The 26963-nt window shown below is 41.2% G+C and overlaps 1 protein-coding gene across 1 annotated transcript; it reads right to left on the reverse strand.

The window, feature by feature from the left end:
• Positions 1-23326: 23326 nt before the first annotated feature.
• LOC121666000 (translation initiation factor IF-2-like) lies at positions 23327-25716 on the reverse strand. The gene is made up of 3 exons (XM_042031049.1): positions 25636-25716; positions 24562-25475; positions 23327-24253 (listed from the first exon to the last, which is right to left on the reverse strand). Exons 1-3 carry the CDS (start codon positions 25714-25716, stop codon positions 24247-24249), a joined length of 1002 nt encoding a protein of 333 aa, XP_041886983.1. The 3' UTR covers positions 23327-24246.
• Between the last annotated feature and the right edge of the window lie 1247 nt (positions 25717-26963).

The following is a 26963-nucleotide window of genomic DNA, read 5'->3' on the forward strand; positions in this document are numbered from 1 at the left end:
AGGTACCTGTGGGTTGCTAGCAGTCATGATTTTACATGTATATTACCAGAGGTACAAATTGTGAGGCACCAGCAACTGTGCTGAGAGGAAGTGGGTTTTCATCCACCATCGCTTTGGAAGTGAAAAAGCAGCTTAAAATTAACAATACACGTAGCTTTGCTGAAGGAAAGGCTTAAGGAATGCGTTTAAGCAGTTATCAGCAAAGCAGTGTCCCCCTTGTTTAAGAGAAAGATATTCTCTATGAGACCTGTAATTAAAGACTCCAATAACTTGAGTATTCCTGGAGTTTTTGTTTTTCATTTAAACTTTATGCATCAGTGTTGCATTTGGCTTGAGAGATAAATTATTCAGGTAGGTCAGCTTTGTCAAACAGGTAGTTAGAATAAATGCAAACAGATGTGGAAGTTCTGAATGCTTAGGGGTGTAAATAACTGCAAGGAGACTGATACATACTATTTCTTACCTATCCCTTCTGAATTGAAACTGTGAATCTCAACACTGTGCTCTGCCCTGTCAAAACTTAAACAACTGCTTTGGGTGGTTGGTGGGTTGTATTGAAGAAAGTATTTACAGGAAGTCACCACAGAGCAGGAGTCAAGTAGCACCTCTGTCACAATGACATGTTTGTGATCATCTGCCAGTTCTCTTCCAAAGATGCCAGAGACTTTGAGTGTCTTTATTCTATATCTTAGGGATGTTTTTCTCATTTCATAAATCAGAACTATAGGGAAAAAATTAAAAGTCTGGAGTCTGGAATGCTTCATAATCTATACATTTAAGTATACACAGACTCACGTCATACAGGCTGAGTAGGACACAGCATCCAGCCCAACCCACTTCTCAGAAAATAATCTATTCAGAGTTCAAAGTAGGTTCCCCAGGTTTTTGAGATCTCCAAGTCTGGAGACTTCTTGGGCTCCCTGGACAACCTGTTCTACTGCTTCCTTTCTTTCACTGTCAAAAACTATTTTCCTAACCAAGTCAGAACCTTCCATTTTAGTTCATGGTAAGAAAAGGCACAGAGAAGTCAAGCAGTATACATAATGTTAAATACTTAAGTTACATCTTAAGTAGTTAAAGTGAGAATTCTGACAGTTAGAGTTGGTATATGAGAACAATCTGGAAAAAAAATGCCTTCAGAATATTTTAGATTGTGAACAAGAAGTAACTTTTCTAATCTTGATACTCTTTTTCTTCTAACTACTGGACCTAAAAACTGTCAAGCCTGAGTTTAAAAGGAATCTGGATTTCAGTAGCTATCATAAATACAATTATTTCTTATGATGAAATAGCTTCTATCTGATATTTTTCTAAACTTCATTGGATCAAAACATTCTAAGAGAGTCTTGCCTTCTCAAGTATTTTTCTAGCATTTATAATACAGAGCGAAGCCTTACAGGATGATTACAGCTAAGGGTTTATATAATAGTAGACAACCTTTCCTCAAAAAAATGTTTGCTTTAGAGCAGTGAGCCTGAGTTGTTATTTTTGATCCTAGTGTTGATATTACTATGAACTGTATGAATTCTTCCTATGAGAACAAATATATGGGAAAGAATGTAAGCGATGTGTTTTAATGAAGAAAGACCTCACAGTCAGCCCTCAAAACTTGTGTGAGGATAAACCAGACCCCACAGGAGGGATATGAAGGGGAAAAGCAGCTCCAAAAATACCTGTAACAGAGCTAAGAACAATTATTTGAATTTATTGTTACATTCACTGGCAGTTATTTTTATACTGAAAAAAACCCCAAAACAGAGCAGGGATTACTCTTTCTCCTTAGATGCTTGTGTCTGAGTTTTCATTTGATGCTTTGACTTGCTTCCTTCGTCCCCTAAGCTACAGGCAGGTTGCACAAGCCCAGTCAAAAGAGAGAAATTCTCTGTTTCTTCCCATATCTGTAGACTGACCTTGGAGTAAGGAGACTCTTATAATTTGGGACTAGTCATCTGCAGCTTCAGTAGACAGAGAAAACAATCCAGGCTGTACAGTTTGCAGGGAGGGCCTAAAGCCTCGGTATTCCTGTGGCCGGGAGGAGAAAGAGGGAGTGCTGCACACCTCCCATAAACATGTCCTCTCATTGACTGGAAGAACGTGGGGGAACACAATCCAGTAGATTTCTGGATTATCCTTACTAAATCCCCTGTTGAGCATTACTTTCCATGGTTTTGAAGTTAGCTGATTCTCACTGTTTGGGAATTGGCATCCAGGCCTGAAGAGCTGCAGATTTGTACTTGGCAAGACTGCAGTGCATTCCACTATATTCAGTTCCTCCCTTTGTGGTCTGATGTGGCTGTTTCAGAGCCCTTCAGCTGTGATTTCACATATATCTACTTCTTCTCAGCCTCATCAAGGTGTGAATTACAGCACTCTTCATTAAATACCTTATTATATTATCATATACCTCTTCATGCCTTATGACTAAAGGAGAATGCTTCCCTTTGTGAAAAAAGTGCAATGTAGATGCAATGTACTGTTTTCTTGGGACAAAGGGAAATGCTGGATATAAAAATAATCTATAGATGCATACATATTGTGGAGTAGGAATCTCCTTTATTTTTTTCCTCCTGTATCTTTCATTTCTTTTATAACTTTAGTGTTGCATGTAACGTATTTTATAAAATAAATGTATTTAATGTTGGTTTAACTGAGAAAATGTAGAGGATAAAATAAAAGACATAAATCCAACAGAAAGGCTATAGATATCTCCTTGGCTTGCAGATATCTTCTTCAGTGCTGTTTCCATGGAAATTATTTATAGTGCCTGGAGGGAGTGAAGTGCAGGTCACAGATCCGCAGAGCTACAGTAGGCTTTCAGCCCAGTTAGGCAGAAGCTGACAACAACAAATGGGCATGTCTTTGATTGGAGCTCTTCTGCTTTCAGAGGAAAATGTAATCTCTTATAAAAATGTGGCTTTGAAAGAAAAATATTAATCTCTATGGCAGTTTGGGGTGAAATTGGAACCAAGAGCTGTCGGTTTTCATAATGAAAACAGCTTCAAACTCTCTTCTTCAATTCCCCCTCCCCTTGCTGCACGAAGTCATTAAGGGCTTCATCACATTTATTAGAGCAGAATTCTAAGTACCATTTCAGATAATCACTGTGTATTCCAGTTTGGCTAATTATTTTACTTCTTGAATATCTACCTGGGATATGCTCAAGCAGAGCACAATTGACAAATCTGGCAAATGCTGTGGATATTGCTAGTCATCAAGGAGCATAGTCTGCATTTTATTCACATAAAAATACATTTGATATAAAATACTAAACATATATAGAACATTTTTATATATTGTATTTAAGTATATTGCACGTGTCTTTTTTTCTTCTCAAAGACTTAAAAATATGTTATGTAACAATTTATGTGGTAGCTTTTGATAGAAATGAATGCTTTGTATAAAGATTTTGTAAAGAGTGGTATACAGATATATGGACTGCAGTTTGAATTAGGAGTATCACTCTCTTTTTGTCACAGATTACTTGGCAGTATTCTTTTTAAGAATTTTGAAACCAAAAGAAATTTGTTATCCTCTTAATTAACTTTTTTTTTCTTTTATTAAATTAGTAATTTGTTTTTTCATATCTTTCTTCCTAATTCATTAGAGATCAAGCAACACTCCCTATACACTTAAAGATTAGGATATGCCATGGCCTCGGCAGACTCTGTGAAGCAGATACTGTGTAAATAGCTACAGTATAAGAGTGTGTGACTAGGCATTGTTTTTTCCATTTTGCCAGAGAAATGCAGGATGTTCAATATAAGAGTAAGTCACCTCAGAATGTCTTCATCTATATTCCAGGAAAAGAATAAATGCAGGAGGAAGACAGTGAAATGGAATGTTCTGATAATTTTTTTTTTAGGATGGTAAATATTTTCTCCAAGAATGTTACTATTTCTCATTTGACTTTGCTTTCACTCACCTTTGAACTCCTATAGATACTGTTGTACAGTGCATTTCCAGTAGCTTCTTCGAAATATAAAACGACTGAGTATTAGTGATCACAGTGAAGTGTTTAAGTAACAACTCTACAGATATAAACCAAATTCAAACTGATTTAGCCACAAACCCTGACTTTACGTCTTGCTTCAACTATTTTTCAGCTTTATTTTAATGTCTGAAAGGTTCTGTCTACTGTAGTGTGATACACTTTACTGTAACTTCTTAACCAAATGAACAGTGAAAGTCAGGAGATAATGAAGGTATTGAAGACAGGCCATGTCTGCTGGTTATATCAAGCAAGTAACTTCTGTGATATCCTAAATGCAGCGAGAAGACTCATTATTGCAGACAAATCAATGAATGGAAGGGACCACAGTTGGTCATCTGGTCCAACCTCCCTGCTTGAGCAGGGCCATCCTAGAGCACATTGCACAGAATTGTGTCCAGATGTTTCTGGAATATCTCCAGTGAGGGACACTCCACACCCTCTCTGGTCAATCTGTTCCAGTGCAGTCACTCACACAGTAAAGAAGTTCATCCTCATATTGAGGTGGAGCTCCCTGTGCATGAATTTCTGCCCATTGCCTCTTGTCCTATTGCTCGGCACCACCCAGCAGGGGCTGGTCCATCCTCTGACACCTCCCTGCAGACACTGACAGCCACCGATGAGGTCCCCTCTCAGTTGTCTCCTCTCAGCTGAACAGCCCCAGCTCCCTCAGCCTTTCCTCATGAGATACTCCAGTCCCTTTGCCGTTTTTGTTTCCCTCCCCCAGACCTGCTCCAGGAGCTCCATGTCTGTCTTGTACTGAGGAGCCCAGAACTGGGCACAGCACTCCAGATGTGCCTCACTGGGCTGAGTAGAGGGGCAGGATTACCTCCCTCAGCCTGAGGCAATGCTCTTCCTGACTGACACAGCACAAAATGAGCTCGTGTAGTTTGTACGTCTGTCCTCAGCTTCTCAGAAGGAAAACAAAGTATTGCATTTCCGTTTCTATACCAATGTTGTGACAAGGTCTCTCTACTCCTCTCCCCATTTTCCAGTGTTTGTTAATTTCTTTTTCATTTGGTAGATACTCTTCAAATTAGAACAGTGTTTCTATGAGGTCAATTAGGTAGGCCACTCAGGTATAAAAACCTTGGAGGTGTGTGCTGGCTGGAGGTTAAATACTAACCACAACCTAGAAATTCAGCACTCACCTCATTAATCCATTTGAAACCATCTGTCATAAAAAGTTGCAATATGTGTCACCACTTTTTTCCCCCTTTGGCATCTGCCAATTGATTTTTAATCTCAGGAAAATGTGTTGTTAAATTCAGTAATTTTGTAGCCATGCTTTTGTCAGTTTAAATATCTTGGCTGATATTTATTAAAATTGCTTTCATTAAAAGTAGCTCAATTTGAAAATTCTTGTGTATGGCAGTAAACAATTCTTCCTTGGTGTCATTTTTTTTGTTGGGACGGACTGTTCTGAACAGCAGTAGGCACAAAGCTGTTGTCCCTAGGAGATGCTCTGGGGGAAAAAAAAAGAGCAAAACAAACCCAGCCCATATGGTCCCTTCCTGTGCAAAATGTGTTCAGATTCCCACACTGGTATGGAGTAGGTATGGAAGGAAATACCTTAAATATGCAACGACATGCCCATACATGTTGTGGTCCATTCCTATAGGCATGGACTGAATGCAGAGAGCAGTAGGAGTTGTGAACCTTTCCTGACATGCATGGTGAAAGGAAGATTGAGTACTGAAGCACATTCTGTAGTACTGAAGAGAGTAAATCTGTGTGAGTTTCTAGGATATCATGTTGTTACAGCCTGAATGCCAGCCTCTATCTCAGTGGTAAGAAATTAAGCAGCTGGTAATTTAATCTGTTGTTACCTATGGTAGTGTTATGAAGATGTAGAGTACTTAGCTCTCAAAGCTTTTGCACTGATGGGAATAATTGCTGCGAGCAAAAGCACTGATACACGATTTTGGCTGCCTGAATAGGGCACACTTAAGCATTACAATACTCCTTCTTGACATGCAGTAGCCTGCTTAGATCCATGCTGATCCTTCTGCATAGCTATTAAAATAATCTTTATTTTTCATCACAATGAGCAAGATGGACTCCTTCACTCTTTGAGACATGTACATTTATTATTTTTCCTCATTGTGCTTTGAAGCTCCTTTTTGGTAAGAGAAGGCTTAAGACAATGACAGCCTTCTGAAAAATAAATTTTTAAAAGAGCATTAATCAGCAGTATTGGTTTTGCTGCAGGTCTTTATTTATATAGACTTTTCCAGCACTGTGAAAAAACCTTTTATTCTTTTGCAGATGGAAAGAAAGAGCTACTGTTTCTGACTATATTTTGCCTTCAAATTCCCATGCATATAATTGCAGTGGTAATTTCCTAATTACTTGCTGATTTTTTTGCTCTACAAAAATCCTGAATATAAGCAGTCAGAACCCAGACTATGTGTCATAAGAGAAGCTCTAAAATATCATTTCATAGGAATGAAGCAATATTTTAACCCTATGAGATCCTTCTGTCTTGATGGGACCCCTATTCTTTCAATTGTATAGCAACTATATTTGTGTTTAAGTGTAATAATACAAAAAAACCAGTGTAAAGCTGGGTGGTTTCAACTCCATTGTCAGGATAATGTTTTGCCATAATATACCTTCTTATTTGTCTTACACTTTGATAAGGAGTAGCTTTTAATTGATAATTGGTTAACAAACTGGAGTCTTAGTTTAGTAGCCATTGTCTGCTCTTTGTTGGGGCTGAAAGACATGGCCTGCTAGAGGATCAGTACACTGATTAGCTTCACAGTTGTGTGAGAAAGGCAAGTCTTCTCTGATGAAAAATTTGCAATGAATTGGTTTGGGGTTTTTTGGTTTTGGTGTTTTTTTGTTTTTTTTTTTCTCTCTGAGAGAAAATGAAAGCTTAGCAGTAAAAAAGACCAGATTGACAGCGATTAGTGCAAACTCTCACAGAGACTTGTATCCACTTCAGAAAATTTTACTAGTCTAAACAACTTTCTTGGCTTTTGTTTTCTGTTGCATCAGATTAATATCTTTATTCTATTTCACCAAACTGAAATATGTACAAAAAATGTAGGGTAAACGGTTTCTTTTCAGCCAGTGAGTAGTCATGTGCTTATTAGCCAAGCAAAATACTACCCATTAATGTGAATAGTGCTTCTAGACTTAGTTTTGTACACTAATGTCCTTTTTTTTTTTTTTTATTTAGGCAAGCAGAGTGAGTCTTCTGAAATACATTTAACAGATATTACTTTATAAGTTAATTTAACACATTTGTCCCAAATTCGTTAAGAACTCTAAGATGGACATCCCTGATGAAATATTCACGAGAGATTTGCTGTTCTGTGCAGTTCTCTACCAGTCATTACCGTGTGGTAACTCTACTGAGACATAAAATATACAAGATATGAGATTTTCTTGTAGAACTTCAGCTTCACTACTCTTTCTCTAGAGCTTATTTCACAGCAGCTTGTGCAGAATCATTATGAATAAATATCTACTCCTGTGTTTGCATAGCCAATTCATATGAGCATGAATGAGAAGAAATGATAATTTTTTTGCTGGTTACTGCACTTTTGAGGAGTACTTGTTTCTATAGTAATTATTTTATCTTTTTGTCCCTTTAGGATTTTAAGGTATCAGTTCAGCAGCTTGTACACATGAGCAAGATGATATATAGTGTGCACTCTGAATAATTCTAGGCAAATAAATATTCAGATGTCTTTGGCAGAAAGGTGTCTTTGAGAGGAAGAGTACCTAGTGTAATCTGAAATGACCACAGGTAATGCAGTTATATGGATGTATCAGCTGCCTGTTGTCCAATTGGGACTTCAAGCTTAAATTTTCTATTACAGTTCCAGGATAATTATGCAGCTCCCTGACATGAATGGACTTGGTCAGTACCAAAACAGAGTGTGTTTGCAGTTGAAATCAAATGCAGTCAGTTGCTCTTGGATTCTAATTAAGGCTGACACTGAAGGCATGGGAGAAAAATTGTAGATAAATTGTATAACTGCCTTCAGCTCAGGTCTGTAATAGTAATTACACATGGAAATACATGAAGCAGAACGATTACTTTTTCTTGTTATGACTCAAGCCTCATTCTGGACTTGTGCTAAGGACTGTTTTGCATGAGGTATCTGCAAATGGGTGTCTATTTATTTGGGCTGGGATGGCAAAAGTGACCAGATGTGATGCTAAATGGAACCATTCCTTTGGGTGAAGTGGGCTGTACAAGCTGGTGTGTCTTGGTTGTACTGGTCTAGTGACCTAGCTAAGATCACTAGACCAGTACAGCTTTTGCCTTTTGAATTACAATTGAATATTTCAATTGGAGAGGACCTGTAATTATGATCTTGTCCAAATGCCTGACTAATTGAGGGCTGACCAAGGGTGAAAGCTTGTTATTGAGGGCATTATCCAACTTCTTAGATGCTGACAGGCTTGGGGCAGTGAACACCTCTCTAGGAAGCCTGAGCCAATGCAAGACCACCCTCTCAGTAAACAAGTGCTCTCTAATGTCCGGTCTAAACCTCCCCTGGCACAGCTTTCAACCATTCCCATGTGTTTTATCACTGAATACTAGGGAGAAGAGATCAGCATCTTCCCCTCCATTTGCCCTCCTCAGGAAGCTGTTGTAGGGCAATGAGGTCACCCCTCAGCCTCCTTTTCTCCAAGCTAGACAAGCCCAAAATCCTTTGCTGCTCCTCATAGGACATTCCTGCCCTTTCCCCAGCTTTGTTGTCCTCCTCTGGATGCATTTGAATACCTTCACATGCTTCTGAAATGGTAGAGCCCAGAGCTGCACACAGCACTCCAGGTGAGGTTGTAACAAAGCTAAATACAGTAGGAGAATTGCCTCTCTTTACAGTCTGAATTGTGTACGGAGATGAAAACTTTGATCAGATCTTTACAACTGCAAAGGAAGGACCTTGCCGTTATAGCATCTTATTCTAATGATTAAATTACAGACATATCTATTCTAACCTCAAAGCATGCTTAGGCATCCACTCAGACCAGGTTGCTCAGGGCTTTGTTCTGTCTTGAAAACTTCCATGGAGGGAGATGGCACAGGCTCTGTGGGGTACCTGCTTCACTACCTGATGGCTTCACAGAGGTAAAGTCCCTCCTTACAATCAGCCTGAACCCCTCCTCTTTCAGTTTATCCCCACCACCTCTCACTCTACTGCTGTGCACTGGTGTAAAGGTCCTGGCTCTGCCTCCTCCATAATCTGCTTGCAGGCCCTGGCAGTCTGTCAGTGAACTGCAAGATATATTCGAAGCACTGTTTGTTTATTTCACCTGTGTCCCTCTTGAATGTTACATAATAGTATGTAAAACAGTGTTTGCATCAAATAAGATGCATTGAAACATCCCTGAGTATTTTTTATTTTTAAATCTCAAGCTTTCATAAATTCAGATTTTATGGGAGGAATAAGCATTCAGTATTTTTTCTTTCTTCCAAGCTTTTGAGTGTGTGTGAAAGAAAGGAAAAAGAAGTAGGGAAAAAACCCAAACCAAAAAACAAACAAACCCAAACAAAACCAAAACCAAATGTTAAAAGGAAAGTTTCTATTTTTCTTGGATTTGTAATTCTATTCACACTAACATTCAGTCTGGATGTGAAGTGTGCATGAGAGGATGTTAGTGAAACACCTCTCATAACAGAGGTATTAATGTGTTCACAATCAATCAAGCCTTAATGCTTCCCTTTCACACTGAGTGCACCTGAATATAAGGCTGACTTTTAAAATTAGGATCTCAAGTATAGCAAAGTTATGATTGCTTTGTAGTTCTTTACATTTTAACTCTCTAGATCCGTTTGTTCCTCAGTAAAAAAATGTACAGTCAAATAAGAAATAATGTTACTTCCAGGGCTGAAATTTTTATATCTTTGATTATAAAAAAAGATATTGAAATCAGAGTAGGACAACTTAATTTAAGTCACATACTAGTGGCTAACTTCCTACATCTATTATTAATGAATTGCAACTGTTTAAATCAGCACTGGGTGTGGTATCATGAGTTTCTGAATTTATTTAGTAAATTCAGTATCTGTTGGATGAATTTGATATATAGCAATACATTAACGAAACAGAGTTATGAAACAGTGGAAAAGTAAGATAGTGACATATATAAGCCCTACTCCAATATATTTTAATGTAGGTTTGAGTCTTAGACCATAAGCTTACCCTGCAACAGAATCTGGCTGATTTGCTGACAACTTTTGCCCTCAAAATAGAAGAAAGTGATGTGTGCATTGTGACCATGTTTACTCGAGAATGCTGAAGTGTGTGCAGTAAGTAAATAGTCTTTGAACATTTGTGAGTTCAATGGAAACTAAAAGATTAATCATATAAAAAAGGTGAACAAATTGTTATCACATGAGGGCACATGTTATCACAGCAGGAGCTTCACTGTCCCCACCTGCTAATTCAAATGTTCATGCATTTTACTGCACACATAGAACATGCTGGCCTATCTCTGATTATTTCATTTGTACACAGAAGGTCACTCATTGTATACACAAATCAAAACACTGGAGCAATGCAAACAGAGAAGATGTGTATCAGACAGCCCCCACCCAATTAATCATTTCAGTGGAAGTAAAAATGGGGGGTTAGAAGATGTTCTTACTTCTTGGCATCTAGGCTTAGACCTGGATGCTGATTGTTTAGATGTCCTTGAATGGAGGTTTTCCTTCCAGTCTTCAGCTGGCTGCAATTATATTTCTATCATCTTTATTTTTAATATGTGCTGATTTTTTATTTTTTAAAAAATCTTACTAAATATGAAAGCAGAGGCAAGGAAAAACATCTGCTGTAGAAAATATTCTGAATCACAGTTTAGAGAGCTTATGAATACTGTAGGCTTAACACTTGCACAAAACTGTGTGGGTGGCACACTGTCAAGTGCAGACAGTGGTGGAAGATTCCAGTATAGAAATCTTTTTTTAATGGTAGTGAAAAGATCAAAGAAAAATTATTTGGAGGAAAAAGGCTTGATTTGGAGGGAGAAAATAGCATGTTGGACACAAATTAAATTACCATATGGATTTGGACAGATATGACATGATTAAAAATCCATGTAGTTAATCCACCAAGTCTTTAATAGAGATCATTACCATCATGTGGGAAAATTCCTGCTGAGAACTTTGGGCTGATTAAGTATTAACCTATGGATTGCAGGGAGCTGGCCTTTTATTTCTAAAAATCTAAATTTCTCATGCTATTAAATGAATCAGGAATTATTTGAAAATGCAGCCATGCTTTTTCTTCATTAGTGAATCCATGTGTTTTCTGATGCTATTGTCATTGTTTTCAGCTCTTTCATTAGTGCTTCTACCTGGCTTTAATGTTGCTATGTCTACCAGCTGACTCTCTAGCTAGGGCTCAGGAGATAATAACAGAAAGTGAGAAATAGGTGATTAGGCTGAACAAAATAAATATTGGGCTTTGACAGAATATAAAAGATTGTGCTTGTTACCAGAACATTCTTCTGATTTCCAATATAAGTCCCAGCTAATATGTGTGTTCCATAGACCTGCCTGCCAAATATGTTGGATTTGGAAAAGAAATTTTCCTGCCAGCTTGCCTGTCATTATCTCTCTCCACCTTTTTTTCCCAGTGATTGTGCATTTTACAGAAGTACAAAAGACAAGAAATTTAAAAGGCTTTTTTGTGTATAAGATACTCTACAGGCAACTTACCTGCTGGAAATGAGGCGATTTTGTGGGACAATTTTCTCCCCTGCAGATAACATTTATGCCACAAAAGTCTTGATTGGGGAGATAGAGTTCTTATTTACTGATGCATTAATTAGACTGAATAAAAGCATGATTTTGTATATGGTTTAAAGCAAGCCAAGCAATTTTTAATAAAAACAATTTCTTTACAGCAGGGCAGGAAATTGTTTTTCTATCCCTATAAATATTCACTATTTAAATACCTTCTTTCTCATCATGAAATTTGGACCCTTTAAAACATTAATGAACTTACATTGTGGAAAAATGCAGTCAGGAAACCTCAAACATCTAATTGAAATTACTTTGAAATATTAAATTCTTTACTTATCCTCATTTTATATTCTAAGCTTATATTTACAGACGTAAAAAGAAATTCTAACCAGAAATAGTATTTTCTGTGTTTTTGAAAAAGAGCATAAGCTATTTGGATACCCATAGATATTTTTCCACTTCTCTTAACCAAGAAATCAGTTAGTGTTTCTTTTTCACAAAGTGTTTTAGCTCTGAAAATGACATGTTTTTAATTGAAAATATTTAGGCAAACACTTCTCATCTACCTGCACTACAGACTTCACCATTATATCCATTTCTGAGCCAACCAATACTAGATTTGTTTTCTGCAGTTTAATTTTAAAAAATGAGACAATATAGGACATTTAACATATTTTGAATTTTTTCAGTAAACTGAGCAGACCCACTGTTTTATTGATCTTTGCAGCAGTTTAATCACCAAAATATGATAATGAAAACTTCAGAGCTTTCACATTGGCACTGTGCTGAATTATCTTGGACAGATTATGCCTATGCTGATAGTAGCCTTATGTTGAATACAAAAACTACTTGACATATTCAAAGAAATATAGGGGTGAGAACGTAATATTCTCTGTAGCAGAGAGCAGGGATCCCCCTACATGCCTTGATTTTGCTCATATGAGTAAATTTCCTCTAAAATAACTAACTAGGCACTTAAATTTTAAGGACAGATGTGTCTCCAGGTCAACAATGTCCATGATCAGTGCACCTCATCAGACACATCAGCAAAGAGGCATCGAGTAACAAAGGGATTATCACCTAATGTAATTGCTGGCCGGGCTGTTGGATCTGCACAGACTCCTGGTATTGTTTATGGAGAGAGGGACGGTCTCCCAGCTATCATGTTTGTGGCAGGGGCTCAGGGGCTGAGAATTCCCCACTGTAAAATCCTGCATTTTTCTGTCAACTGTAGAAAGTGTAGGGTGATCTGGTAGAGATATAACCCCAAATGTGAGGGAGTAAATATACCTGTATGGATTAGCAGGCATCCTGCAGCAGGAGACCCTGACAGACTGAGAGCCTTGGGGGCCTTGTCAGTAGGTCACAGGAGAGCGGGGCCTTGTGGCAATCCCAGGCACATGAGATACAACCTGATTGCACCAAGCAGGCAACTTAAGCAGTACAGCAGCAGTTTCTCTGGGCTTTCACTGTAGCTATTTTCTAGGTGAACTACTGCTGAATCTCTTTTCTGAGATGCAGGCTGGGTCCTGGAGACCTGTGACATGTACTATGAGGCAACCCTTTTTCTCATGATACTGCCTGCAGTGTTTTCTTCTAGGTAACTACTGGAATTGCTAGTTTAGTTTTCGGATCCTTCCTAGTGAAAACAAAAGAACCAGAATTATAGATGTATTCTTCGTGTGTATGGCATACTAGATACTGTGGCCTGCAACACACCTACTTATGAAAGGCCACCCACAAATCACCTCTAAAGTCTCTGCTAGTTTAATTCATCAAGTCCATCAGCTGTCATAATTTTTTCAGCACTTGTTTTCAAACTATGGTACTTCTATGAAAAGTGAAGCTTCAGACTCTTGCTTAAGCATTCACTTGAGCACTTGTACTAGTTTGAAAACAAACCAGTGGAAGGCACCAAGTCAGAATAACAATTTAATGGGGAAGTTAAAGAAAAGAAAAAACTAAAAGAAAACACTGGTTCAAACTGACAGAGTCAAGATACAACCTGAGTCCCTGTTAGGCAGGGTGGTGGTAGCAGTCCTCTGAAGTGGTGATCCTGTAGAAAAAAGGGTCTGCTCTTCCTCAGAAGGTCCAGTAGTGGCTGTGTAGCTCCTGTCCTCTGGAAATCCAGTGGAAAGGTATTGTCTCTGGTGTTCAGTCTCAGCTTATATCCACGATGGGATGCTTGGTTCCTCCCTCTGGGCGGAGCATCTCACAATGGGGTAATGAGTCATGAGGCAAAGTGTTGATTAGGCTCATTAACAGAAGACAGTCCAGAGGGAGTTATCTCTGAGTCAGGCGGCAGGACAACGATGGGCCATTAACAGCAGGATAGTCTGGGGGGAGGAGGCAAGGAAACACTGCCGCACGTGATTTCAACACCTCATGAGGATGGTAATAGAATACACTGCAACCCAGGACAGCACTGAAACATTTTATAGGAGATTGGTTGTGTGAAGTAGGACAAGAAAGTGTCAAACATACCAAATGTGTTCTGCTTCAGAAATTTTTTGTTTCTGAGGTACAGTGCTCTGTTTATGTGACAATGCTGAGTTGTGGCAGTCTCCTCCATACTCATTTCTTACAGTGACACAGTACAGTTACACTACACCATGCTAATGCCATGCTGGTTGTGACAAGGAGATGATTTCTTCAAGAAGTGCTTTATTGTCTTTGTGGAACAACAGAAGTTATTGTAGATCAGCAATTTGTCAGGCTCCACTGGCTATATTTTCAATAGGTTCCCTTCAAAATAGATTAAACTAGTATAAGGCCTTAAAGGTTCTCAGACAGACTGATGTCAAATTTTTTGCCAAAGAATGCTATTTAAGGAAAGTTTTGCTGTTCCACACTGTAACATGGTTAGTGTTTTGTAGGTGTGATGAATCCTGATCTCCAAATGGATTAAATTTGTGTCATGGACACCATGGATCAGAATTTGTTCCTCCTGGCTTAGAATTAAAACATTAAGGAGAGGATTTCATGTAAATCCTCACTTAAGGGTGTTAAAGATTAGAATGAGTTTTCATTAGCATAAATCTCTCAGTCCCTGTTCCCTGGACACTCACAACTGCCCATAGGTACCTTCTTTTAAGAAACATCACAGAGAGATTTTATTAATTGATCAGAACTTGTTGGGACAGCCAACTGTGAAAAGCAAATCTGCCGTGACTATAGGCTATACGATTCCTTGAGCAGGGAATCAGAATCATTGTGCATTTGCTAAGTGCTACAAAGGTGCTGTAATTATTAAATCTTGTAAAATAATTCTAATCTTTCTTTTTTTGATCTTTCCCAACTCAGATAATCCTTTCTTGTTGTTCTTTAGTTGAAGTTCTTTATTTTTTAAGTTAATGCAAATTCAAGTATCTAAAAAATAACTAAATATTATTCAATGCTTTCATAAAATTCAATAGAAGGTGTAAGCTCTTGAAAATGAAATTGTGCTTCATGAGAATTGGTAGCTAAAGTGTAATACCTCTAGTTGCACCATGAATTCAAGCTGGATATTTAAATAGGGGCTGGACACCAGGTGTCTATGTGGCATTTGTGCTTTACAATTTTGGCCTCACAGCCAAAAACCCGTGTCTGAAAAAGTGGAGTTTTCTCAGCTGCGAGAACAACCTACTTAGTTAAATATCTGAAAGTGGGCTTCCATGTTAAGATTTCAGAGCTTTGGTACAAAGTTTTATCAGTATTAAAACAACGTTAATGATACTGAAATGTTAAATAATATTATTTTCCTACCACACAGTGAAGTGTAGTATAGTCATGGACATCTTATGGCAAAGTAGTACACTGAAATAGGAGTGTCACTGTTACAATCCAATTTATGGTTAGTTTAAATGAGCATTTATTCCTGACTTAAGACACCAAGGGTAGTACACACACGCACACACACATCCCTACACATCCACATACACAAAAAGCCTTTGCTAGTATTTGCAGAAGCCTCAAATTTTATTTTTAATTATAGACTAAAATATAGTAATGGTTTTTCTTTTATTCTGATCAAAATCAGCATCTCCATATTAGCTTATATATCCTAGTATATATTAGATATATCTGTTAATGAAAAATATGACTACAGGACTTTTGGCTGACCTAAATCATATTCCTAATGTTGTAGGTTTTCATCTTTCTGATGTATCTAAAGTTCCCTCTCCACTTTTCACTTATATTACTTATAACATTCTTTACATATATTGCTGGTGAAGCTGTGATGAAAGATAGCAGGGTAAGTGAAATCATTGATAGATTGGTGGCTTTGTAGGGCAGTATTTTTTTTCTAGGGAGCTGAGATTAAAACCTCTTTGCTTTTAGGTGCCCAAATACTCTCCTCTTCAACCTTGCTCCCCAAAACAGGTTTATATTATTCTTAGTGTTAATGCTCCTGTTTTTCTACAAAGAAATCTTACTAAAATCATGATCAGAATTTTTATTCCCTTCACAGAGAGAATTTTGGCGTTGCTCCATCCATTGTCTTAAAGAGAGTGTTATACATCCCAAACACAATTATATTTTAAGATCAGTTATTTCATCTGTGACAACATAGACTGAAGACACCACCACTCCTTAGTTTAAAAGTTTTTCTTCTTTTATTAGGGTGATCCTGTGCCCTTTCACCAGTGCTGGGAGGCCTACTGTTAGTTCTTTTATGGGCAAAGAATCAGATCAAAACCACTGTAGCTTAATGCTAATGTTGAACATCTTGTCTGTTAATTACATGTACCGTTTAACAGTGACTCTGATGGAAATAATCAAGGTTCTTAAGACAGGCCAACCTAATATAATATTACTTTCACTCTGATCACTCCTGTGGTTATGAAGAAGAGAAGGAAAAACACATTTCAGGCTCACAAAAGCAGGAGAGAAAATGTGTGTTTTCTTGGAGTTCTGGCTTTTCAAATGAATTTGAGAAAAGTTGTGTACTGTAAAGAATTGTTTTAATTGGCTCTTAACATTAAGGGTTTTTTAAAAATATGTTTCCTTCTCTGTAAGACATTTTAACACCACCAAATGATTTTTAAAAATAATAATAATTTTAAGCTCTGTCATTATAGATGGGTGGATGGATGACTATCTGTCATTGCATATGACAGGCACCTACTCTTACCGAGCTGTCAGCCTTGTGCTTTTAGTGTTATTGTTTTCAGGAAAGACTGCAGTTGTAAGTGAGCTCTCACTGTGGAAGGCTGAAGAGAAGGTATTAAAGATCTCTTTCAGCAAAGCTGAGGTTTCACATGACAGGGTACTAAATGACAGAACGCACAAAGTACTGGACACAATTTTGAATGTTAATTTTTGGAGAGGAATATTGAAGTATTGAAAGTCTTGATGTTACCACAGACATTGCATCTGGTTTTCTAACATGTTGTAATTTTTGCAGTTGTTTGTGAAAATTTTATCCAAAATCTGTTAGTTACTGTTGATGGCTTCTGCGTGACAGTGAAAGGACCTGTACAAATTGGAGGGAAAAGGAGACTCACTTATCTTGCTGTTTAGAAGCTGTGTATTATAATTATTATTACTTCCTCATTTTGGCAATACGGGGAACATTGTTGGAATAGAAATTTATAGTTGGATTTTTTTTTGTGATGTAAATCACCTTACAGCTGAATGTTGGATATCAGGACCTACATCCTGAGCACTACAGTTTCTTGTCAACTGTGTGAATTCTAACTTTTAGGTGAGATACTGTAGCTTAATGACCACATGTGAGTACTCTTACCCTCTGACAGAGGAGATTGGACAACAGATTACAGCAGTTCTAAATACTCAAATCATACCTGCACTTTCATTTTTCAAGGCAAAAATCAGTTAGGGAGAGGTATCTAAATGGTGTGCAATACTGTTCTGGTCCTGATTTTTTTAGACCTGCTACTTTAACTGAAGCTACTCAGAGTTTTACTACCGATGGAAGAAAATTGTATCTATGAATCATTTTCTGATTTATGCCTGACTACTTCTGTGTATCATGTCACAGTATCCTGTTTATTCCTGTGTGTGGGCCATAGCCTGTCCTTCATGGTTGAGATCTATGGAAATATATTATGGAATCTATGTGAGCTTCTGGAAGTGCTTAAAAAGCTTAATAAATCACATTTCATATATAAATTAGCCATCTGGTCTGCCAAAGAGGTAACTCACCTTACTGCATGTTTTATTTAGAACAAAGAGAACACATGTTATTCTAAATGTAAAGGAGGAACACAAGAAATTGCCCCAAGAAAATTATAAAAAAGTTTTCAGTGACGCTCCCCACCCTCAATACATATTAAACTTCTTGTCTTTGGGATTTTTTGTAATACATAATGTAGGTGACCATCATGAGGTAAAATTTATTACTTTTTGGCAAAAGAAGAAAGTGTTTAGAATAGTTTTGTCTGAAGTTTTGAGTGAATTGAGTGTGAAATTCACTGTTGGAAAGCAAGAAGAAATGTAGTATGCTGAAGAGAAAGAAACAGAATTCTTCATTCTCACATTATGGTGTGGGAATATTCTACTAGGAAGTGGGAACCTTTAATCATGGCTAGTTCCTTGTATTGAATGACAACCCATCTGAAAACTGTGTTCTGGAAATTATGGTTCTGACTCTTGTGATCAACACTGCCAGCAAAAGCAAGGGGTTAGGATGAAGCTGGTGGCCATGAAGATGGGATAGATGGACATAGAAGTAAAAAAATCCAGAAGAGAAACCTTTTCAGCAGTTGTATGAGAATGCTGTCTTGCTTTGGTTTTTCTGCTATGTAGAGGAAAATGTGATTTCAATCAATCTGTTGTGAAATACATGAAGTATTTTTATCATTATCTAATTAAGTTAGAAACCATTTTAATCATAACTAAGATCAGTTAAAAGATGACAAATGTTGAATTTTGTAGTTATAACAGCAGAAATTAAATTAAAGTCTCATTAAATTCTTGCCATGTGTCATCAATTCTGAAACATCTTCTAAAAATTAAAAGGAAGAAAGAGGACATAAATGACATTGGTACAGGACACGTTAGCCCACATTAAATCAGTATTCTGCACTGACAATAGCTAATAGTGATTATGTCAGCTAGACCAAGGTAGAAGGTTACTAGAAGGTTACTTCTGTAAGAACATTAAATCTGCCTATCTTTTTGTGTTCTCTTCTTTTTTGTTTGTTTCTTTCATTTTCTTTAATACAAAGTTGCCTATGGGGTTGCTATAAATACATTTGGAACTTACTGCTTTTAGCAGTCTTGGTACTGGGTCTGAGCAGGGGACTGGAGGATTTTGTGTTCACTAGCTTCACTAGCTTCCATCCATTTTTAAAGGTCTGTGGGTAACTCCCTCACCCCCCTTTTCCTTTTTCTTCCTGTGGGAATCCAGAGTGCAGATAATATTTCTCTGCCTGTTTTGAGGGGTTTCACCCCCCTGAACAACACAGCTTTTGTCCGTGGAAAAAACTGCCTCCTATTAGAAAAGAACTAGAAACTAAACTAGTGTAAATTAGGTGATAGACTACTATGTAAGATTGTCACAGGGTGAAAAATTTAGAGGTTTTGGGTTTGTTAATGTAATAAATAGATAAAAGCAAAAAACATCAAAATGGAGGATTGTTATTGTTCTCCAAACCTTCTTCTTCTTCTTCTACTACTCCATATTCTGCAGTAAAAGTAGTTTGGGATGATTGGACAAAGAATTCCGCAGTTCCTGTCTGTGTTACTAAATGATTGGTAGAAAAGTAAAAATAATGTACGTTTTTAGTAACCATTGGTTGATTTACCTTTAAAAAGGCCATGTAATCTTGATAATTCGGCTTTCTCCTGTATTCTCTGCTCTGTGTCGTGTCTGGATCACAGTAGTGACTCTGTTTCTCTGATAAGACTTAATAAACAACTATCAAGAAGCAGCGAAGGCTGAGAGTCCCGTTTGTCTCTGGAGCTCCTAGCAAGGACTTTAAAAACTCTCTCCCATCAGGAGAGATTTGATTATGGCACGATCAGTGTAACTTCCCCCTCCCCCTTATTGCTAAGTTTATTTCATTAGGGATGTTAGAAAGGTTAAAGCTGAATCTGTAGGTCAGTCTGGACTGTGAGTGGGATAAGGCCTGTGGTGGGCATATGCCACATCCTTCAAATGGTAAATTCAGATGCGTTCCCCTACTGTTTCAGTCTGTGGTTATTCTCCGTTACTAAGTGTAATTTTGTTGACACATTGTCATGAACAATGAAGTTATTAGTTGGTGTATTTAGAACAGTGTTTAGAACTGCTGATATGTGCTATAAATTTGTGATTAGGATAGTTTCTCTTTGAGATTTTCAGGCACATTAATGTTTTCATTATAGAACTGGCTGAATTCCTGTCAAATCTCTCTAATTTTGCAGGGAAATACTAGACAAGATTTAGAAAAATTTGCTTTGTTTTTGTAGAAAAACTTGCAGTGTTTCTTCAATTTGTATAAGTTTTATATGTTAGCAGTCATAGAAATGGACCGATCATATTTGCTTTTAATCTAGTTTATGTTTTGATCTCTGTTTGTCTTTTAAACAGTAACTGATTGAAGTAATTTTCTTGTAAATCCTTAATTTTTCAGGCACTCAGCTGCTTTTAATATTGTGTTGCTGCTTCAAATGAGGCATAAAACCCAGCCTTTTAATGTTTTGTGTTTCCCGACTTGCCTTTTAGAGGCTTTCTGCAGGAGAATCTCTAAACAACTTCTCATCTGGAAATAAAAAAGGGAAATAAACATTAATATTTTGATGCAATCCTAAAGGAGTCTGCATTTTTAACTGTTAGGAACCATGCAGAAATATAATGTCTGCTTTGCTAATTTTTATTCCTAGTTTCTTTCTTTTGGGTGCTTTGCAATTGCACTTTGAAGTGAAAGTTATTGCAAAAGTAACAAGATTCATCAGGTTTATCACAAAATGTCTGTATGAATTTGCTAATCTGTAGCTGACATGGCTGAAAAGAATGAAAACAGAAATATGGCTTTATGCCATATTTGTCTATGGAGAAGTGTGATGAGATATTTAAGGACAGATGTTTTATGAAGCCTTAATGTATTCACAGTGGCAGCTGCAGTTTTCTTAGAACAAAATAGCAAGAATAGAAGAGCAGCAGAACTGCATGCTTTGAAGAAGGAAGGTTTTATCCATGACCAAACTGTAGATGACAATAATTTGCATTAAAAAAATTCAGAAAATTTCAGAAGGTTTTATCCATGACCAAACTGTAGATGACAATAATTTGCATTAAAAAATTTCAGAAAATTGCAGAGTAGTTGTTTTTGCAAGGGTTCAAATCAGATCCTTGTAAAAGGTGGCTCTGGTTTAGGAAATCATAGTCCTTCAACATGGCTGCATTAAACCCAGTTTGCACCAGGCCCTGTGCAAACACCACAAAGGTGTTATTTGAGAACCCTCTGAAGCATGATGTGTTGAGCAGTTGAGATTTTTCGTATGTTACTGTATTGATATTTCTGCTTGGTCTTCCATATCCTGAGATATTTTTCTCCATCAAGCCATTCTAGCACTGATTCTTGTAGCACTTTTGATTTTCACTTTGAAGCTCAAGTCAGTCCTGATTACAGCATACACAAGCACACAGGATTATTTAGTCTCAAAGAACTTGATGGATGTCAGGAAATCTGCATATGGTACATTAGATGTGTGTGAAGTGTATCAGCCAGAGCTGATGACAGAGTTTCATAAGCTTTGTTTTACTGAGTTACAAATTTGAAAATGCTGAGGAGTGGTGCTGAGTCCTGGATTCACAGGAATGTTGAGTCATATATGTCTCTTGTAATAGCCAGCTGGTAATCACAAACACTGGGGGTGCTTTATGCCAGGCTCACATTTCAGCTAAAGCACCTATAAAAATGTGTTGGTACAATTGTGTGAGGGTACATTTTAGTTGCTGTTTTTGTATTGTGCTGTTGTTTGTAACTCAGAAATCCTTGGTGATATAATTATTTCAGTCTGCAGGTGGATGTGCAGCCGTCTGTCTGTCCTGCCACCAGCCAGGCTGCTGCTACAGTGCTGCCTAGAAAGAGATATTTTTCAATGAGCAATCAATTCCTTCCCTCTCAACTGTCCAGTCTGTTTCAGAAATCAGCTCTTTTTCCTCAGACCATTTTGTGAATATACAGGAGATATTTCCATCAAGTGAGCTTGTTGGAAGAGGCACTCTGCTACTCCAACTCTGACTGTACTTCTGCTTTGATCTCAACCAGAAATCTGCTTTTATCAGATTCAGTTGTCGGTGATTGAACATGGACTTCGCCGGGTGCATGCAAAGCCAAATTTTATTGTACAAGGCACATCTTTATATACTGCTACAAACCAACAGTACAGCAGCTACCAACTTCAGCTTCTAGGGTTGCATGTTTTACATCTCCAATGACTACAGATTACAATCTCCTTGCCCAATCTCCCATTAACTATCCTAGTCTTTGTCTCGCCTCTTGCTTTTTGTCTCGCCTCTTGCTCTTTGTCTCGCCTCTGCCAGACTTGGCCCGCCATTCTCTCCCAAGGCCCCACACCAACCAGAGCAATTCTCCGTGGCAACACTCTGAATCCCTATAGAGAGGGGTGGCAGCTGCAGCATGGGGCTCGTGTCCCATCAGAGTCTCTCTCTTGTCATGGCACCAATGCCGCTGCCTTGGGACACCTGACTGTGGAAGGCGAGTCTGCCCTCAAGCACGGCCACTGAAGTCATTCAGGGGTACAGGCTGCAGCTGAAGCTGCCAAGTGTTGCTGTGAGGCTGGCAAGTCAAGAGAAAGCCATTGTGGCCAATTCTGCTGGAGCCTTTTGCCAAACCATGTGCAGCTGTGCCCACAGTATCCCCCCGTTTGGCATCCCGGCTGGTGCGGATGCCTTGTTGAGCAGGTGCCAGCGTTCAGGCTCCTGCTGTTCCTGTGCACGCTCTGCTGCTGTTTCTGTGGCGTCCAGAGCCGCTTCAGCAGCAGCGACTCGGCAGCCCTGCTCGAGGAGAGATCGCCGCCTTCCCCATGGTGGCAGCAGCTGTGCGGGCCCCAAGCTCTGTGTCAGGGGGGCCTCGGTCACAGCACCGTGGCCTGGGCAGCCGTGGGGGCCCGGGCTGGCCGCCAGCCCTGCCTCTGCCCACTGCCCCTTATTGGCAGCAGCCAGTGGCCATGCCCCAACAGGGCCCCCCTGCCAACCTTGTCCCCAGCCAGCGCAGCCTGGGCACCTTGGGGTGTTCCCCACCTCCTGCTGAGGCCCAGCCTCGAGGGCTTCTGCCGCAGGCATGAGAGACACTTCAGGGAAGCGCCAGAGCATCCAGATGGCAGGAATGAGGCAACTGCCTGGAGGCTGCTTATGGCCTCTGACACCCAATTTTTCAGGCCTTCCCACCTCCCTGGCCCCTCAGGGGCCTCCTGTCCCCTTGTAGCCACCCACTCCTTCACACATCCCCCTCATGCCTTCCCACTGCCTTGTCCCATCAGGGACTCCGCAGCACCTCATCCCTTCACAGCCTCCCACCACCCTGGCCACTCAGGATCTCACCCAGCCTGGCCAACGTGCCTGGCAGCGGTTCAGCCCTGACGGAGCTCCAGAGGAGCCGGATCAAGAGGTGTTAGGGACTGAGTCCGGAGAGCTGGCCGGATAAATGACACGTACACCGATACAATTAAGCATCGTTCTCCCTTTATTGTTCAACTAGGCCAACTTATATCTACTTTTGCAAAGATTCATGCCCAGTCCCTCTAGACAGCCTCTAATCAGCGGGGGAGCCAACCAGTGTATAACCTGCCAAGGACTCTCAGGGGTGCCTGCAGCCAGGTCCTTTCCAGGCCTGCCTGCAGCCAGGGGCCTGTCCAGGGGCTTTTCCTTAGCAACCCTGGGTTGTCCAATCTTTCCAGGGGTATCATAGGCCCTTGTTCCATAAGGAATCCCTCTACAAAGAGGCACCTCAGAGCCCTCAGCAATCCAGCCAGCAACGCACGGGCAGGAGGACAGATGGCGGTTCCTGCCTGGGACAGGGCTTGGGGCCATCTCCAGGTACCGGTCTCGCAGGGATCCCCGCAGCCCCAGCCCCTGCCCACCAGCTCTGTCGGCACTGTTAAGGCTTCAGCAGAACCACCAAAGGCCAAGGGGCTTCTGGCCATTTTCCCTTCCACACTGCACACCCGGGCAACTTGCTGAGCACAGGCACCCTTTTTCCCCTCTTCCCCCGTGCCCTGCAAATACTGGCCCCCAAAAGAAAGATCCTGAGAGGCTGCGTATTATAATACATTCTATATTTCTATACTATAGAAAATGAAAAAGAAGAAAATAAAAACAAGAAAAGAAAAACCTTAAAGAAAAGGAAAATTCCTGCTGGCTCAGGTGGCCCCAGCAGAGAGAGCCTCCCAGATCAGCTCTCTGCAAAGCTCCAGAAGCGCAGGCAGCAAAGGCCCAGCAAATGAGGCTGTGTCTCCCATGCCCTGCAGAGTCAATTTTGCAACTTCTGGAATATAGGGTATGGACCGGTGTCTGCTATTCCGAGGTCACACAGTGTTTTGAAGAGTCAGGCTTCTGATGTCAGGGCTGATGTCCCTCCTCATATGTTCAAGGGCTGGAAGAGAGAGAAAGAGAGCCACGGTCAGATCCCGGATATGCAGGGACTCGAGGAGAGCCCCCTGCCAGGGCCATCGCAGCCCACTCTTGTCATGGCCAGGCAGGAGCAACCAACGGGATCAGCCCAAAGGTGCTGGCCACAGATGCCCCACATGCCCCTGAAACCTCTCTATGCTCTGCCCACGCTGCCCCTCGTCCGCACAGGGAGCAGAGCCCTCCGCAGCCAGGGCAGGGATTGCAGCTCCCTGCCCAGGGATTGCAGCTCGCTCTGAAAAGCCCTGGTGACGCCTCGCTGCCCTCACTCACCTCACCAGATGTAGCAGAAAACTGCCGAGTGCCTTCTTAAGCGCCGCCCGGCGATCTCTGGGAACACAGAGGCGGTCACGGCCCCAGAGGCACAGCTCCCTCACAGCGGCGCTGCCGGCCCCGTGGCCAGAGGCTCTCATCCCCCCAGCAGGGCTCAGCTCGGGCCCTTGCCGTATCCTGACGCCCGAGGGCACGGCTGCGAGAGGGCCGCAGCGGCCCCGAGGGCAGGCGGGGCTCCACGGCCCCGGGCCTGGGTCCCGCTGCCGGGGCAGCAGCCGGGGCTGGGGTCGAGCTGTGGCGGGGCAGCGAGAGGCTCCGGGCTCGTGGCTCACCAAGGAACCTGATGGCTGCCTTTCGCAGAGGCTCCTGCGGGTTGTCCACGTACTCAACGGCTCGGTACAGGTGCCTGGCCGCTCGGCTCCTGTCCTCTGCCAGCTGGAGAGAGCGCCAGGAGGGAAGGGTTGGCGTGGGCTCAGCCCCTTGGCCGGGCGCTCCCTGCGCCCAACCCTGGCCTCCCCTGCCCGCACAGCGCTGAGTCCTGGCCAGCAGCCGCTGGAGCCAGGCTCTGGAGGGGGCCGAGGGCCGGGTGGTGCCCGGGGAGCCACGGTGCTGCCCCGCCCCACCCCACAGCCCAGCGCGGCCAGGGCTCCATCGGCACCCGGCTCGGGGCCAGAGGAGCCTGGAGAAGAGCCCGCGCGGCCCAGGGAAAGGAGCAGCGTGTGGGGCGCAGGCTGGCGCCCCTGGATGCCAGCTCCACACACTGGGCACTGCAGGAAGGGGGCTTCTCCAGGCTGCAGCTGGGGCTTCCTGGCCGTCCTTACCAGGCACTCGGCAAACTTCCATAGCTGCTGCTTCTTCAGCGGCTTTTTGAAACCCCTCCTCTTCAGGAACTTGGCCACACAAAGCAGCGTTGCCTAAGAGGCCTGGAGAGCAGCAGAGACCCAGAGATGGCACCACAGCCCAGGGCACAGGACCCACGTCCCTGTGCTAAGGCCAGGAGGAGGCTGCAGCCCACGAGGTGCCCACGAGGCCGAGCCCCCTCCCGGGGGGCCAGAGCAGCCCACGAGTCCTCACCTCTGCCACATGCTGGTTCTCATCATGGCAGTGGAAGAAGAGTGGGACCAGGCTCCTGCACACTTGCGTCTTCAGGGGCATTTTTCCTCCTTCTTCCACAGAAGACATCAAAGTCCGGAAGATGGACATGGACAGCAGCTGCACCTGGCTATCATCCTGTATGAAAGGAAGCAAAAAAGACCTCAGCATCAGTTGCTCCAGACCCACCTGGGCGCAGGCCTGAAAATCCACAGGGCACAGAGTGTCCAGGAGGCACCCAGTGGCCGTGGCTGGGGGCACCAAGCCTTACGTTGTCAAAGAGTGGCAGGAGCGCCTCAGCCAGCTGCAGGGCGATGGGGCTGGGTATCGGCGCGCTATTACACATAAACAGACTGCTGTTTTCTCCCTATCCCTAGGGCACATTCTTCAAAAGTTCTGCTGTTACATCTTTTTGCATCTAGTGAAAGTTATCTGCAATGACCAGTTGAACAAAGCCTTGGGAAAACTTGAACTACTGGGTGAAACCGGGCAAAAAATTAATCTCCCACATCTGAAGCCATTAACTGCCAAGTACTGTCTGTCCTCAGTGTCATACCCTGCCCCCTGTAAGTTTACTGATGCCATTTAAAAGGGGTTGCCCATGAAAACAAGTTTTAATATTTTTGTAATTTCCGCATTGGCATTCAAATCCTTGACCAGAAAATTCAGATGTCAAAATTTCTAGGATTTTTGAATGCCAAAGCTGTAATTTTCACCTCTGGATTTTAGAGTCTCTGAACAGTCACACAGGTTTTAGACATTACATAAAAAGTCACTATGCTATACATTTACATCAGCATATACTCCTGATTATGACTTTAGTCAGGAGCAGCAAACCCAAGAATGAGCCAAACAGGCTGTTCCAAGCACTGTGTTCCCATCTCCTGCACAGCAGTAGCTGGTAATTCAAGAATGCATTCAGAAGTCATGGGGTGCACAGGAAGCCACAAAGACTTGGGGATGCTGAAATGGACCAACCTGGCGTCTGTGCCTGGGCTGCACAGGGCTGAGCTCCAGCTGTAGGATCTTACAAAGGTTGAAAGAACATACCAGGTCCCCTTGGAGACTCCTATTCCTAGTTCTGTGAGCTCCAAAATTCAGCTTTCACCAGCTGATCTTTTCATCTTAGCTTGAAATCCAGGAGGGGGAAAGGTAAACATGGGTAAATTTTCTTCCAATTCTAGTGACAGGTGTGCCTGCACCACACCTGTGCCTATGGCAGGGTGGTTGGAACTGGATGATCTTTAAGAGACCTTCCAACGCAAAGGACTCTGGGATTCTGTGATTCCCCAAGTGGAGAGCAAAACTGA

The sequence above is a fragment of the Corvus kubaryi genome, unplaced genomic scaffold (genome assembly GCF_017639235.1).
Source record: "Corvus kubaryi isolate FWS band 111438036 unplaced genomic scaffold, C.kubaryi_AGA036_p1.0 37334, whole genome shotgun sequence".
NCBI lineage: Eukaryota > Metazoa > Chordata > Aves > Passeriformes > Corvidae > Corvus > Corvus kubaryi.